At 37.6% G+C, this 14336-nt stretch overlaps 2 protein-coding genes across 4 annotated transcripts in view; both read right to left on the bottom strand.

Annotated features, from left to right (window-relative positions):
• The window catches only part of LOC311087067 (GTPase IMAP family member 8-like), a 43773-nt gene extending 43602 nt beyond the window's left edge, over nt 1-171 (bottom strand). The window contains exon 1 of the mRNA XM_084120317.1: nt 85-171. The gene's annotated coding sequence lies outside the window, so the exon portion shown is untranslated. The remainder of the gene's footprint in view (nt 1-84) is intronic.
• A 7437-nt stretch (nt 172-7608) lies between these two features.
• On the bottom strand, nt 7609-14209 carry micall1b.2 (MICAL like 1b, duplicate 2). 3 transcript variants are annotated; one of them, XM_084120846.1, is made up of 7 exons: nt 14077-14209; nt 13322-13448; nt 13088-13166; nt 11015-11088; nt 8619-8733; nt 8491-8537; nt 7609-8419 (listed from the first exon to the last, which is right to left on the bottom strand). In XM_084120846.1, the coding sequence occupies exons 2-7, from the start codon at nt 13338-13340 to the stop codon at nt 8301-8303; spliced, it is 453 nt and encodes a 150-aa protein (XP_083976972.1). In that variant the 5' UTR covers nt 13341-13448; nt 14077-14209; the 3' UTR covers nt 7609-8300. The 3 variants fall into 3 exon arrangements, with proteins under 3 accessions (XP_083976972.1, XP_083976973.1, XP_083976974.1); XM_084120847.1 differs by lacking the exon at nt 14077-14209 and having other exon boundaries at nt 13066-13166; nt 13322-13447; XM_084120848.1 differs by lacking the exons at nt 13322-13448; nt 14077-14209 and having other exon boundaries at nt 13096-13137.
• Between the last annotated feature and the right edge of the window lie 127 nt (nt 14210-14336).

Genomic DNA, 14336 nt, shown 5'->3' with positions numbered 1-14336 from the left:
AACTAGGTAAGTTTTGATTAATTCATACAAAATGTCAAGACAGTATGACAAAAATATTTCTCATGAAAAAATTTACTTTCATACCTCCAAAACAAGTTTTCTTCAATAAATGCAGCAGCAGATGCTGAATATGTCCACTGTCTTCTTGGTCTAACTGTGCATGTTCATTACGAGTGTCATCACTCTAGCTTGTTTCTGATTGGAGAAAAACGATATGTTGCAACCATCCCCATGTTGCAACTGTCCCTGGTCTCCACTACTGTAGGCGATAAAGACGAAAAGAAACAGCCACATTTATATTGTCAGTTCTCCTCATCATTTACAATTACTTACAACATATGCACTTATGGGAATAAAAAAGTATAAAATAAAATAAAAAATAATGCTGCTTTAATACTGGGTTTAAACAAGGGAGTACCAGATTTAATACAAGCATCAATGTAAAACTCAAAATTATTAGCAATGACAATGGTAAGACACTAACACAAATTACTTGAATTACAGATCTGACTTATAAAATCAGAATTAATACCGTTTCTGAGAATATGGGAGAAAAAAAAAGTGACTATGGCCTACTCACCTTCAACATATCTGAATCTGGTTATTAGGTGAAGCTGGTAATGCTGTTTGTGGAGTTGTTTAATCCTCCTCTGCTGAGATCTTCACAGATTTAATATCTTCTTTTCTCTTCAGTTGATTTCATCTAAGACTGTGTCTGGAAGTCATTTTCTTGTTTTTCTGCTCATCTCTTCTCTTTCTTCTGTTTTGTTTCTCTGTCCTTCAGTGATTCTGCTTTTTAAAGGTATAGTTCGCCCAAAAAGCTGTTAATTAATCTGTTAATTTTCTCTCCCTCAGGTCATCCAAGATAAGTGACTTTTTTATCTTCATTAGAACACTAAATACGTTTTTTAGCTGAAACCGCAGTCTTTGGCGATTCATAAAGCAAGTCAAAAAAATATATACAGACTAAACAAAATTAATACCTGTGGCTCCTGATGATACACTGAGGTCTTATGAAGCAAAGAAATTGAAAATGATTCACAAATCTGAAATGCAGTCTTGGCAAACGGTCCTGAGCGCGTTCATGGCAGTCTGGTGTGCGAGCATTCTTTCGCATTATGAAGTGCAGCAGCTCAAACGTTGGGAATCTGTGAAAATACAATCTTCTCGATTGAGATCGCTAGTGTAGACTTGGAATTAAGCCTTTCGCCATTATTATTTGATTCACGGGACAGCAGTTATCTTGCCAAGAAAAATCTTTATTCTTTATATGTCAGGAGAGAAACTTAAGAAGATGTTGTATTCATATGCCAGGTCTATGCGTTTGCGTGTTTCTCTGTGTTTCTCTGAAGTAGTAGTTACTCTGCTACTTCAGAGAAACACAGTGGAACATGTAAACGTTGTTTTACTGACTGAGCTTATATTAAGAGGGGCTTACAACTTCCTTGTAAGGTAGAAAAGCATGTTGTTTATGTTCAAAATTGACCATATACCTCTTTCTTACATATGGTACAAACCACTTTCCATATTAAGAAACTGTCCCCCAGTGTATACATTAGAGGTACATTTGCATCAGTGGAAAACATTCCTTTACTTAAAGAATATGCCAACTGTAACATCATCAGTGGGACATGTTGCATTGCACACATACTCCAGCTCCCCTCCCTGACTGACATCCTTAACCCTCTGGGGTCCTTCGTTTAACAGTCACACTCAGGACCTTCGGGTCCAAATGGACCCGGAGGGCGGGATTAATATATATATATAAAAAATCATATTTTTTTTTTTTACTTGTTTTTTATAATATTTTTTCTTTTCTTTTTTGGTGTTTTGAGATAATTTTATGATTTTAATTAATATTTATGCAATAATTATGACCCATTTTTTCCCATTGAATATAATAGACATTTTTTATATATATATTTTTTTATTTTATTTTTATAAAAAAAAATGTGTGTGTGTGTGTGTTTTTTTTTTGTACTCTTGATGTTTTAGAGATTCTCCCCTTCACTGTTGAGTCCTTTTTTTCTGCATCCTGGCTGATTTGTAGATTGTATGCACAAAAAAATTCTGTGTTTTCATATTTTTGACAATTTCCCATTCATTTCCTATGGGGGTCATTTTTGACCAAAGAGCAGAAGTGTGACGTGCTTGGATCATGACCCCAATATTTTTTGTGTGTTCACATACCTAATACCATAAAAGTCACCAAGTTTCGGAACATTCCGATGAAGCTGTGATTTTTAAAAATTCAAAACAGATTTTTGTAATCTGAATTTATTAGTGTGTATGTGTATAAAATTGTATTTGTGTGTGTGTGTGTGTGTGTGTGGATGTGTCTGTTTTGCACTCTTGATGTTTTATAGATTAACCCCTTCACTGTTGTGTGCTTTTTTTCTGGATCGTGGCTGATTTGTAGATTGTACGCACAAAAAAACTCTGCATTTTCACATTTTTGCCAATTTCCCATTCATTTCCTATGGCGGGTCCATTTGGACCCGAAGGTCCTGAGTGTGACTATTTTTTTTACAACCACTTAGACTATTCAAATCCTGTCCCCAATTTTTTTGGGTGTTCATATACCAAGTACCAACAAAGTCACCAAATCTCGGACCATTCCGATGAAGCTATGATTTTTAACATTTTTTTATTTAAACGCTTCGGGTCCATTTGGACCCGAAGGACCCACACGTGTTCATAAAATATATATTCTAGCTCATGCATTTTAAACTTCATAAGGTAATACAACTGATTATGAATAGGCCTACTAATAAAGAACAATAATACAGATAATATAATATGAAATTATGAAATTATAATAAAAGATGAAATTTTAATCTTTAGCTAGTGAACGCAATCTTATTATTTTTTTTTTTATATATAGGTTGCCGCAGCCAGGATAAACACAAGTAAGTAGGCTACCACTTTGATGAACAATACAACACGCAATTACCTCACTCTCTGTAGTAAACAAACAGGGTCAGCTCACGTGTGAGTTCGCTCTCTCACATAGGCCTACATCATCATGAGACAATAAGCTTGCGCTCCAGATTGTTGTGAATGCGCTCAGTGTAGTGATAAATCAATGGCACACACTGCTGATATGATAGACTTCTTTTTACTGTTGATACTATAAAACTTTTGATAAGTGATTCAACTGGATGAGATCAGTGAATCAAGAGACTATATGATGATTATGTCCTCATCATCAGTATAATCAGCAATAACCACAATTTGTTTCAGTCAGAGAAACAAACTGATTTTAAAATGTCAAGGGTCAAGAACTCAACTAAAGCAAACATTGATAGGCAAACACTCTAACCAAACATTTACAATTAAAGATCAATACGCTGATTTCACGCAGCCGCCATTTTGAAATCGAAAGCGAGGCTCCGGTGGTAAAAACCCCGGAAGTAAAGATAAACAACAATGCCTTTGGACTACCAACCTGAAGCTGCTGCCGCGATTTACACTTTTGGATGTTAATATCCAATGTAGGATATGTATATAGTTCATTCCTGCTTCTTTTTTTACTTTCCGAATTATATAAAAAAAAATATTTTATTTATAAATGAATTTCACTATATATAGTCTAAAGTATGAAAGAAATGTATTTACAGTTTTAGAATTGACACAACATCATTAAACACAACAATACGCCATCGCATTCACGACTCTCCTGTGATTAAAGGCGACACTTCCGGTTTTCTTCCCACCGGAGCCTCGCTTTCGATTTCAAAATAACGGCTGCGTGAAATCAGCGTATATCTAAACATCTGTTTATTCTCAATAAGAGCTTCTGTAGATGTATGACAGAAATAAAGTCAAACTGGCTAGTAGTGTGATAATGTGTAATGGCTGGAAGTCAGTTGTAGTTGTGTTTCTATGTGTCTCTTCTCTTTTTTCTGTTCTTATTGTTTTTCTTTCCTTCAGTGATTATGCTTGTTAACAGCAGGTGTTCATAACCAGTGTTGGGCAAGTTACTTCGAAACTGTAATGCGTTATTTATTACTTGTTACTGTCATTTCAAAGTAATTCGTTACATTACAATATTACTGTATTTAAAATGTAAGGCATTACACTACTATTGCATTACTTTGAAGTTACTCTCACCAAAATAACTGCAAATATGGATTTGGCAATCTAAATGTAGCGTATGATGCTCAATTAGCTCATTACACATCCAGTAGAAGGTGATGTGGTATCCGACTGAGCTTGGCCCATAAGAAATTTTACCATGATGTACTATAGTACATACCATGGTATACCATAGTAGTACCATGGTACCTTACATCTAACCATGGTACATACTATATAGTACTTCAGATATTATCATGGTACCATGGTACATTGCATGGTACTGTAGATGTTACTATGGTACATAGTATGGTACCTCAGATTTACCATGGCACCTACCATGGTACATACCATAGTACCTCAGATATAACCATGGTACATATTTTATAGTACTTCAGATATTATCATGGTACCATGATAATATCTGAAGTACTATACTGTACAGTATGTTACTATGGTACAGTATGGTACCTCAGATTTACCATGGTACATGCCCTAGTACCTCAGATATAACCATGGTACATTCTGCCGTACATATTACCATGGTACATACTACCTCAGATATAACCATGGTACCTCAAATATTACCATGGTACTTTGCATGGACGCATGGTACAGACATCTTTTTACTTTAAGCCCGGGGTAAACTTTAGGCTTAAACTTTAGCAAAAATAAAATTAACTAATGAATAATAACTAAGCCAAATATTTTTATTTTATTTTAATTATTATTGTGAGTGACTGCAGTAGTGTGGGCATAGGCCATTTGGTCTATGAACGAGTCATAGATCTCCAAAATCAGTTTTAAATGTATAATTTAATATTAATGAGATTTTTATTTAAGTAATGTTCTAATTCTAGATGTTTGTAAATGCTGCATGATTTTGACGTGGTTTAATCAATGGCCGTGCGCGTGAACTTTGAACATTCATGTCGCTTTCAAACACTGGAGCGGCCGTGGCGCAGAGTTGCCATGGAAACGGCGCTGGACCACTGCGACTGGTAAGCAGGAAACTCCCTCTCTCGCTGTTGAGAATGTACTATCCGCTGCAGGCTCACTCATCTCGGCTCTGATTAACGTACAGGAAGTGAAACATTTTGCGTGGACGTTTCTCCTCTGCTGATCTCGCGGTGATTTTGGCGAATTTGTATGAAGAAAAAAAAAACCTACCACTTTATTCCAGGTTAACTAACAATGCTTGTAACGCGCGTTACTGACATTTGTACCGAGTAAAATATTACTTTTTTTCCCCCTGTAATGCCTTACATTACCGCGTTACAGCAAAAAGCAATGCATTACAGTAATTAATTACTTTTGTAACGCGTTACTCCCAACACTGTTCATAACTAATGCTCAACAATCACTTAGATATTCAATTAATTATCTCACGGCAACACTGTGTCAGTAGCCGCGTTTCTATTACAGATTTGCGCAAATGTTTTGCGCTATTATCTAAATATCGATAAAACACTATTGCGAAATGACGGCGTTTCCATTAACCGATGTTATGCGACTAAAACGTTCTTTTTTCTCTCGAGATAAGTCATTCCAAAAATCACGCCAATGGACGTTGGTTTATATAATATCACAGCCACCGAATTAGACATTATTATTATTATTAATGGAAGGAGACGTGGCGTGTTATCCAAGCATTAATGGCAGGGAAAGACCCTTATAATGCGAACGACACATGGAGTTTCTGGGTGTTTCGCCCTCATTTCTGCTCCGAGGTTTTGATGGCATTTCTTTGAGATTTAGAATCCAGTATTCCTATAGTCTAATTATTGTTTATTTTATGAATTTAATAAAGAACTCTGTCTCGTATTCTGTCCAAACGATCCATGTAGGCTACTTTTGTGTCCATTCGTTTTTCCTTTTTTTAACCCGTAGTCTAATTGAAAAACGAAAAATGAACGGTTGTTGTCTTTTTAAAACGCAAAGTTGAACACCAACATTTTTATTTGAACTGCATGGCTACACCAGCTGCTGCGCAAAAAAGTAAATATCAACGAATTTTCAGATTTTTGTTTATGACTTTTTGCCCCTTTATTAAACATTTAAAATATTCACAAATTAATATGGAAAACATGTCAATTTTACTGGTTTTCTAAGGCCAAATTAGAACCTGGAATTTATGTTTTTCCCGCAGTGCTGAATGAGAAGAGCCATTAATATTATTAATAAACTATTGTTTTCTAAGTGTCGGCTAAAATCACATCTCCGCTGTTAAGCAAATGCGCATTTAGAGAGAAATGCACCTTTCATACGAATTACAAAATCAGAAGGTATTAGCTTTCGATTCGAATTTGTTCGTTTTAAAGTGGACATTTCAAGCTTTAGCCTACATAGGCTATATTTTGTTTCAGTTCTCGCGCTCCAGTTTATGGAGATCATGAAAGTGCGTCTGATTGTTTTATTTTATTTTACAAAAGCCCAAAGTTTTATTGTTATTGTGAGTTTACATAAATAAAAGTAGTTGAGAATAATGTATTATTATTTTCTGTATGACCAGAAATGATTGAGTATTTTTAAGTTGTTTCCACTGTTGATAGGAAAATGCAAGTGTTCGCGCCCGCGCCTCCGTGCCATGCAGTGCGCGCTCCACACTCAGCTTTGTTCTTTTTTTGCATAAAAGCTCTTCTAAATATAGCCTATTAAATGTTATAATAAAATAATATAAAATTATTATTAGGCCTATTTGCGTAGATATACATGATGGACCTCAAAAACACTGCGTCTTCTAAGTCAGGTGACTGTAAATGCGCAAAAACTGTTTCCATTGCAGTTTTGCGAAATATTCCTTTTTCGAATTGCCTGAAAAACCACTTCATGCGAGCGTAAAAACTTTTTTGCGACAAATGGGAGTTTTTGTGAAATTGACGTGTTTCCATTGAGCGTATTTTCAATTCGCAATTTCAATTTGCGCAATTTGAAGGGTAATGGAAACGCGGCTAATGTTACTTTTACTCTTTGTAATGTGGACCCTAGAGGATTTTCCTGCGGGGTTGAAAGGGTTAACAGTGTAAGATAAAAAGATACACCTACGAAGTTTATTCTAACAGTAATACACTGTAAGCTATTAAACAGGTATATACTGACAACACTGTTGCTAGAAGTTTACCGTATAATTTAGTTTTTTTGGGTCACCATTTTGCTGAAGAGTAGAGCCTGTGCTTCCGTCCAGGAGAAGAACAAGAAACATTGATGATATGCTGTATGTTGCTTTATTTAACAGGTGGTTACTGTGTAGTTGTTGATCCAGTGAATATCTCTTTATTTAAAATTAGTTATGAACACATACCATTTTTACCAGAATGAGTCCGATACCGAAACTTTTATTGTTGGTACTTCCAGATACCGATACCTGTATTATCGCTGCATTTGTCATTGTCATTAGTTGGCTTAATTTGTTCATATATATATATATATATATATATATATATTTCATTTAGTTATTTTCATGCCTAATTAAGCCTGCTAAAAGTTTGAGCTTTTGTTACTTTCACTGTTTGTTATATTGCTCTATGATATTTCATCTTTCATTTAATAGCACATCACATATCTAAAGCAGCTCCAGCAGAGCTCAGTGCTGAGGATTGGCTCAGTGGTTCAAATGTTTAGATATCAGTGAAATATCACAATTCTCTATTACAATTTTGATGCTACAGAAAAACTACTCGCCTAATTAATGTGAATTTAAAACATTACTAAAGACAAGTAAGCAGTCAGTAATAAAATAAGAACAAATAATAAAATTACAAATAGCAGAAATAAATACAATAGAACAAAGAAAGGCGACAAATGAAATCAACAGTGTTTTCAGAGTTTTAACAGTAGTTGTAAGGTACAGAAATTTGAATAAAATAATCAAATGTGAAATAACACTGCATATTCTTTACTGTATAAAATATATAGATGGATCTTTATAAAGTTAGAAAAGGTATTGATGACACTTTATTTCGATAGTCCACTTTGGGCATTCTACTAACTATAAGTAACTTTGCAGCTACATGTCAACTAACTGTCACTAGAGTATTAGTAGACTGTCTGCTTAATACACATCTACAGCACACGTGTGAAGGACCAGCTCTGAGGACAACCATCCTGCAGAGTTTAGCTTTAACTACCAGGAACTGTTTCAGGTGTGCTTGATTGGGATTGGAGGACAGTGGCCCTCAAGGATCTGAGTTTGAGACCCCCAATCTACAGTCTCTTTCTCTCCTTCAGCTGCTTTTCTTTCTGCTGCTGTTTTTAGTTTTACAGCTGGACGTCTTGAACATCTGAAGGCCTTTACACTTCCGGTTGAATTTGTCCAGCTGTTTGTCCGTCTGTGCCAGGAGGTCTAGAGAGAGAGAGAGACAGTCTTAAAACACTAAATTGAAAACACTGAATGTGATGAGGGCCGTTTCTCACCTGTCCTCTGGATCACAGCAGACATCATCATGTCCTCCTCCTCTTCCCTGATGAAGAACACAACACATCCATCAAGAACACATAATCATCATGTGACCTCACACTGCTGGGGTCAGGTGACCTCTGACCTCAGTCTGTCCAGATCCAGGCTGCTGATGATGTCATTCCTCTGCTGGATGATTGACAGCAGGTGTGACATGAGCTGATGTTCCCGCTGTCTGTCATCAGAGCTCCAGTCTTGTTCTGGACAATCACACACACATTCATCAGAAGCTATAAACTACAGACACTTTATACTTAATTTCATACACTGAAAAAAGTGTTTTTCTGACTTTTTTATTCCAGTAGAATTATCTAAACTTTCATAAATCAAGATATATATATATATATATATATATATATATATATATATATATATATATATATATATATTATACTTTTATTTTAGTTAAGAAGTCTTTGTGGAGTGAAGCAGGGCAGAGAGCCGTGGGAGTGGAGCGTGGCCAGTGAAGCGAATGTTAATGAACGACACCTGTTTGACACACCGGAAGGATGAAAGGAGGAGGGATGACAGTGTAAGACGAGAGAGAACCAGGCCTGGAATATTTACGTTGTGCTTTATTATATTTATATGTGGCAGTCATCCATGAGGGACCAGGGCATTATTTGCATTACAGTTCATCGTTTGTAGGTTCCTACCTCCTTCTTCCCTGAACTCTGAACTTTATTTCAATATTGTTAAATGATAAATTGATCAAAATAAGGTGAGACTGCCAGCCTAGAGAGCACAGGGACCAGTGGACTTGGGAGCAGTAGACTTGGAACCAGTTGACTTGGAGCCAGTGGACTTGGAGCCAGTGGACTTGAGACCAGTGGACTTGGGACCAGTGGACTTGGGACAACCAAGCATGGGACCACTGGATTTGGGACTACTGTACTTGGAACCACTGGACTTGGGACCAGTGGACTTGGGACCCATATACTTTGGACCAGTGGACTTGGGACAACCACATGGGACCACTGAATTTGGGACTACTGGACTTGGAACCACTAGACATGGAACCAGTGGACTTGGGACTTGGTGTCAATCCAGTACAAGTTATTCAACATCAAGTTATGCTAGTCCAGAGAAACAGCTAGTTTTACAAAACTTAAAACTGTATTCGACATCAGTCAAATCACCTTGTCTTCAAGACAAAAAGCTGAACTGCTGGATACATATTTGTGGATATGGTCTTCTATAACAATTTGGTGAGGGAGAGCTGGATGCAAGTGAAGATTTGTTTAATAATAAAACAAGGAAAAAGAGAAACAAAAGAAACTAAAATGAGCACACCAACATGAAATCTATAGAAGGACAAGATCTGACAATGAACACTGGAAACACAAGGGCTTAAATACACAGGGACAAATAGACTAACAAGACACACATGGAAACAATTAAGAGACTAAGGGTGTATTCACACCAGGAAAGTCCGATAGTTCACTTGCTTTGGTCCGGACCAAATAGAATGTTGATTTTTTTTTGTTTGGTACGGTTCGCTTTCACACTGTTCTTTTTGCAAGTGAACCAAAATGTGTAAACCAAACCACACGTGTGCTAAGGTCGTCCATTCATTGGACAGGAATTCTCAAGCAGGGAAAAGCAGGAAGTGCACAAACAGGCTCAGCATGGAGATATTTCGTAATGTAATATTTGTTATTTTACTGATTTGGTGTTATTCTCTACAAACGCAATATGAAGAAACTATATGGTATAGATAAAAGCCCGCCCGCACTGACTTGGGTCTTTACATGCGCTTCCTGAGGCACGACACACACACATGCAAGGTCTCTCGCTCCCTCTCTCTGCCGTGCGCGTGCTCTTGCTCGCTCGCTTTAGACACCATTATGCCAAAATGTCCGTTTTGTTAAGTATCCTCATAAGAGCAGTCAAATAAAAAGACGCAGTTTTCTGCAGTTGGGTCGGTTCATGTTCACACCGTAAACGAACCGTACCAGAGTTCATTTGGAACCGTACCGAGACCACCTCTTCAGCTGGGTTCGAGTTCGATTGCTGTATTCACACCTGCCCAAAAGGTCCGCACCAAGGGGGGAAACGAACTAGAGTTCGATTCAATCGAACCAAACGAGGCAGGTGTGAATACACCCTAAGAAGGGGAAACAGGAATTGAAGAAGACGCACTATGTTTGCAAGCTGCCAATAAAATCTACCGAAGAAGAAGAAGAAGAAGAAGAATTGAAGAAGACTACAAACTAAAAGACTACACAACAAAAGCACAGAGAACAGACAGACATTACATTACGGTGTCTTGAATTAAGAATATTCAGATATTTGCACTGGAAAACAAGAAAATCTCAGTGTTGATTGTCTTTTTCGAGACATTTATATGATAGTATCATCATCTACATCTGTTCATTTGAATATTTGATATCAGAGATTAGAAGAATCCATGCCAGTCCATATTAACCATCATCAAAACAAACATTCACATTAAGAAACATGATTGATTCAGTTTGTCACCTGGTTTGTTGAAGAGGCACCTGAGCTCAAACTCTACATCAGTCTGGTGCTGCTCCAGACGATGCTGTCTCAACCTGAACACACACACACACACACACACACACACACACACACACACACACACACACACACACACACACACACACACACACACACACACACACACACACACACAGTGGGTACGGAAAGTATTCAGAGCCCCTTAAATTTTTCACTCTTTGTTATATTGTAGCCATTTGCTAAAATCATTTAAATTCATTCATTTTTTCCTCATTATTGTACACACAGCACCCCATATTGACAGAAAAACACAGAATTGTTGACATTTTTGCACATTTATTAAAAAAGACAAACTGAAATATCACATGGTCCTAAGTATTCAGACCCTTTGCTGTGACACTCATATATTTAACTCAGGTGCTGTCCATTTCTTCTGATCATCCTTGAGATGGTTCTACACCTTCATTTGAGTCCAGCTGTGTTTGATTATACTGATTGGACTTGATTAGGAAAGCCACACACCTGTCTATATAAGACCGTACAGCTCACAGTGCATGTCAGAGCAAATGAGAATCATGAGGTCAAAGGAACTGCCTGAGGGGCTCAGAGACAGAATTGTGGCAAGGCACAGATCTGGCCAAGGTTACAAAAAAATTTCTGCTGCACTTAAGGTTCCTAAGAGCACAGTGGCCTCCATAATCCTTAAATGGAAGATGTTTGGGACGACCAGAACCCTTCCTAGAGCTGGCCGTCCGGCCAAACTGAGCTATCGGGGGAGAAGAGCCTTGGTGAGAGAGGTAAAGAAGAACCCAAAGATCACTGAGCTCCAGAGATGCAGTCGGGAGATGGGAGAAAGTTGTAGTAAGTCAACCATCACTGCAGCCATCCACCAGTCAGGGCTTTATGGCAGAGTGGCCCGACGGAAGCCTCTCCTCAGTGCAAGACACATGAAAGCACACCTGAAGGACTCCAAGATGGTGATATATAAGATTCTCTGGTCTGATGAGACCAAGATAGAACTTTTTGGCCTTAATTCTAAGTGGTATGTGTGGAGAAAACCAGGCACTGCTCATCACCTGTCTAATACAGTCTCAACAGTGAAGCATGGTGGTGGCAGCATCATGCTGTGGGGGTGTTTTTCAGCTGCAGGAACAGGATGACTGGTTGCAATCGAGGGAAAGATGAATGCGGCCAAGTACAGGGATATCCTGGACGAAAACCTTCTCCAGAGTGCTCTGGACCTCAGACTGGGCCGAAGGTTCACCTTCCAACAAGACAATGACCCTAAACACACACAGCTAAAATATCGAAAGAGTGGCTTCACAACAACTCCGTGACTGTTCTTGAATGGCCCAGCCAGAGCCCTGACTTAAACCCAATTGAGCATCTCTGGAGAGACCTGAAAATGTCTGTCCACCAACGTTTACCATCCAACCTGACAGAACTGGAGAGGATCTGCAAGGAGGAATGGCAGAGGATACCCAAATCCAGGCGTGAAAAACTTGTTGCATCTTTCCCAAAAAGACTCATGGCTGTATTAGATCAAAAGGGTGCTTCTAAATACTAAGCAAAGGGTCTGAATACTTAGGACCATGTGATATTTCAGTTTTTCTTTTTTAATAAATGTGCAAAAATGTCAAGAATTCTGTGTTTTTCTGTCAATATGGGGTGCTGTGTGTACAATAATGAGGAAAAATGATTTTAGCAAATGGCTGCAATTTAACAAAGAGTGAAAAATTCTAGTGGGTCTGAATACTTTCCGTACCCACTGTACACATGATCTGCATTTGTTATTGTTTTGACATGCATCAATCTGTAAAATTTGGCCTCACTAAAAATTCCTACATGCAAATTTTAGAACATGTTAATTCAAATGCTAAACATGCAAATAACATCCTTATAATTCAAAAGGCTAAACAATGTTTTATTGGAAAAAAAAATACATAAACAAGGTTTAGATTTTTGGGGGGGTTAGAGAAAATAGTTACTTCAATATAAAACCATTATGTCTATGGAAAGACATTATTAATAAAAAAGCATGTAAAATGTACCTGTGTGTGTGTGTGTACTCATATATACACCAGTTCGGCATCTCTGCGCACTAACATGTTCTTCTTATGAATCAGAATGAACCAGTCGACTAGAAGATTCTCTGAAACAAACATACAAGCTTCAGTCCTGCTGATCTGATGATTATTGAAGACTAGCAGTGACACATCCTCTATATTAGCTGTTGCTGTATGTTTGTCTGTTAGCATTACCATTAGCGTGTGTTGTTGTGTGAGGAGATTATAGCATGTTTCTCACCATCTGTTCGTCTCCTCATCTCTCTCTCCAGCTGCACTCCTCTCTTCTCCAGCTTCAGCAGACGCTCCTCCAGCTCCTTCTACTCCTCACACACCTCCTTCTCTGACACGAGTGTGTCTGTGCTCACCTGAACACACAATCAATCATCCTTCAGTCAGAGAACAGAGACTCAAACATCTGATGGTGAGACAGAGAAGAAGACTCAATCCTAAAGTATTGAAAATAATCAAAAATATCAGCTGATCAATGACACTATTTTCATTAAGAGCTGCTGTACAGCCGAACTGAACTCTGTTTGCATCGCTGAATTATTTTCCTGTTATCACTGTAAAGCTGCTTTGAAACAATCATAAATAAAGGTGACTTGACTTGACAATGGAGCAGATGGGAATATTGTGTTTGTGATCCTGTGTTAGATTTGTACATTATTAATGTGTGTTAATGTCAAAATCATTTAAGGTTTGGACATATTTCACATAGTTTTACATAAAAAAAAAAAAGTGCATTAAACTGAATTAAAACACTCAAGTTCACTACAGGTTTGTAACAAATCTAAAATTAATGATTTTAAATATGGTTATATAGAGAAACTGATCAGTTTGCTAACAGAAATCACAAAAGAACTACTGAATTAAAGTATTTTTCTTATTTCTCTGTCTTGTACTGTGAGTTTGTAGTTTGAAGTGAAGGTCTCTAATCGTCATTATGAAGCATCATTCACTCCAACAGCAAAACAAACACAGTTTCTGTCTCACCTTCCTCTTGATGAGCGGGAAACCGTGGGCAGAAGCCGCAGCCTGATGCATGCTGGGAACTGAAGATGAGGTTTGTGGTTTGTGTGCAACTGAAGTTTCGAAACTTAAAGGGTTTTGCTTGATAAAGAGAAAAACAGAGACAATCAAATGTTAACACACACACACACACACTTGCAAAGAGAAAAACAACAACCCACAACCACAAACTGACTCTTCAGTCTGAGCGTCAGACGTCTGATCACATGATTCAGCTCACACAC

Source organism: Abramis brama (assembly GCF_963993115.1).
Source record: "Abramis brama genome assembly, chromosome: 1".
In the NCBI taxonomy this organism is placed as follows: domain Eukaryota; kingdom Metazoa; phylum Chordata; class Actinopteri; order Cypriniformes; family Leuciscidae; genus Abramis; species Abramis brama.
This window is presented reverse-complemented; position numbering and strand designations above follow the sequence as displayed.

Bases quoted from the DNA above. Each gene is read 5' to 3' on its own strand.
- micall1b.2 (XM_084120846.1), bottom strand. The intron at 8,734-11,014 runs GTGACAAACTGA...GTGATTGTCCAG, and splicing joins GTGCCTCTTCAACAAACCAG to AACAAGACTGGAGCTCTGAT. The intron at 8,538-8,618 runs GTCAGAGGTCAC...GTTCTTCATCAG, and splicing joins CTGGATCTGGACAGACTGAG to GGAAGAGGAGGAGGACATGA.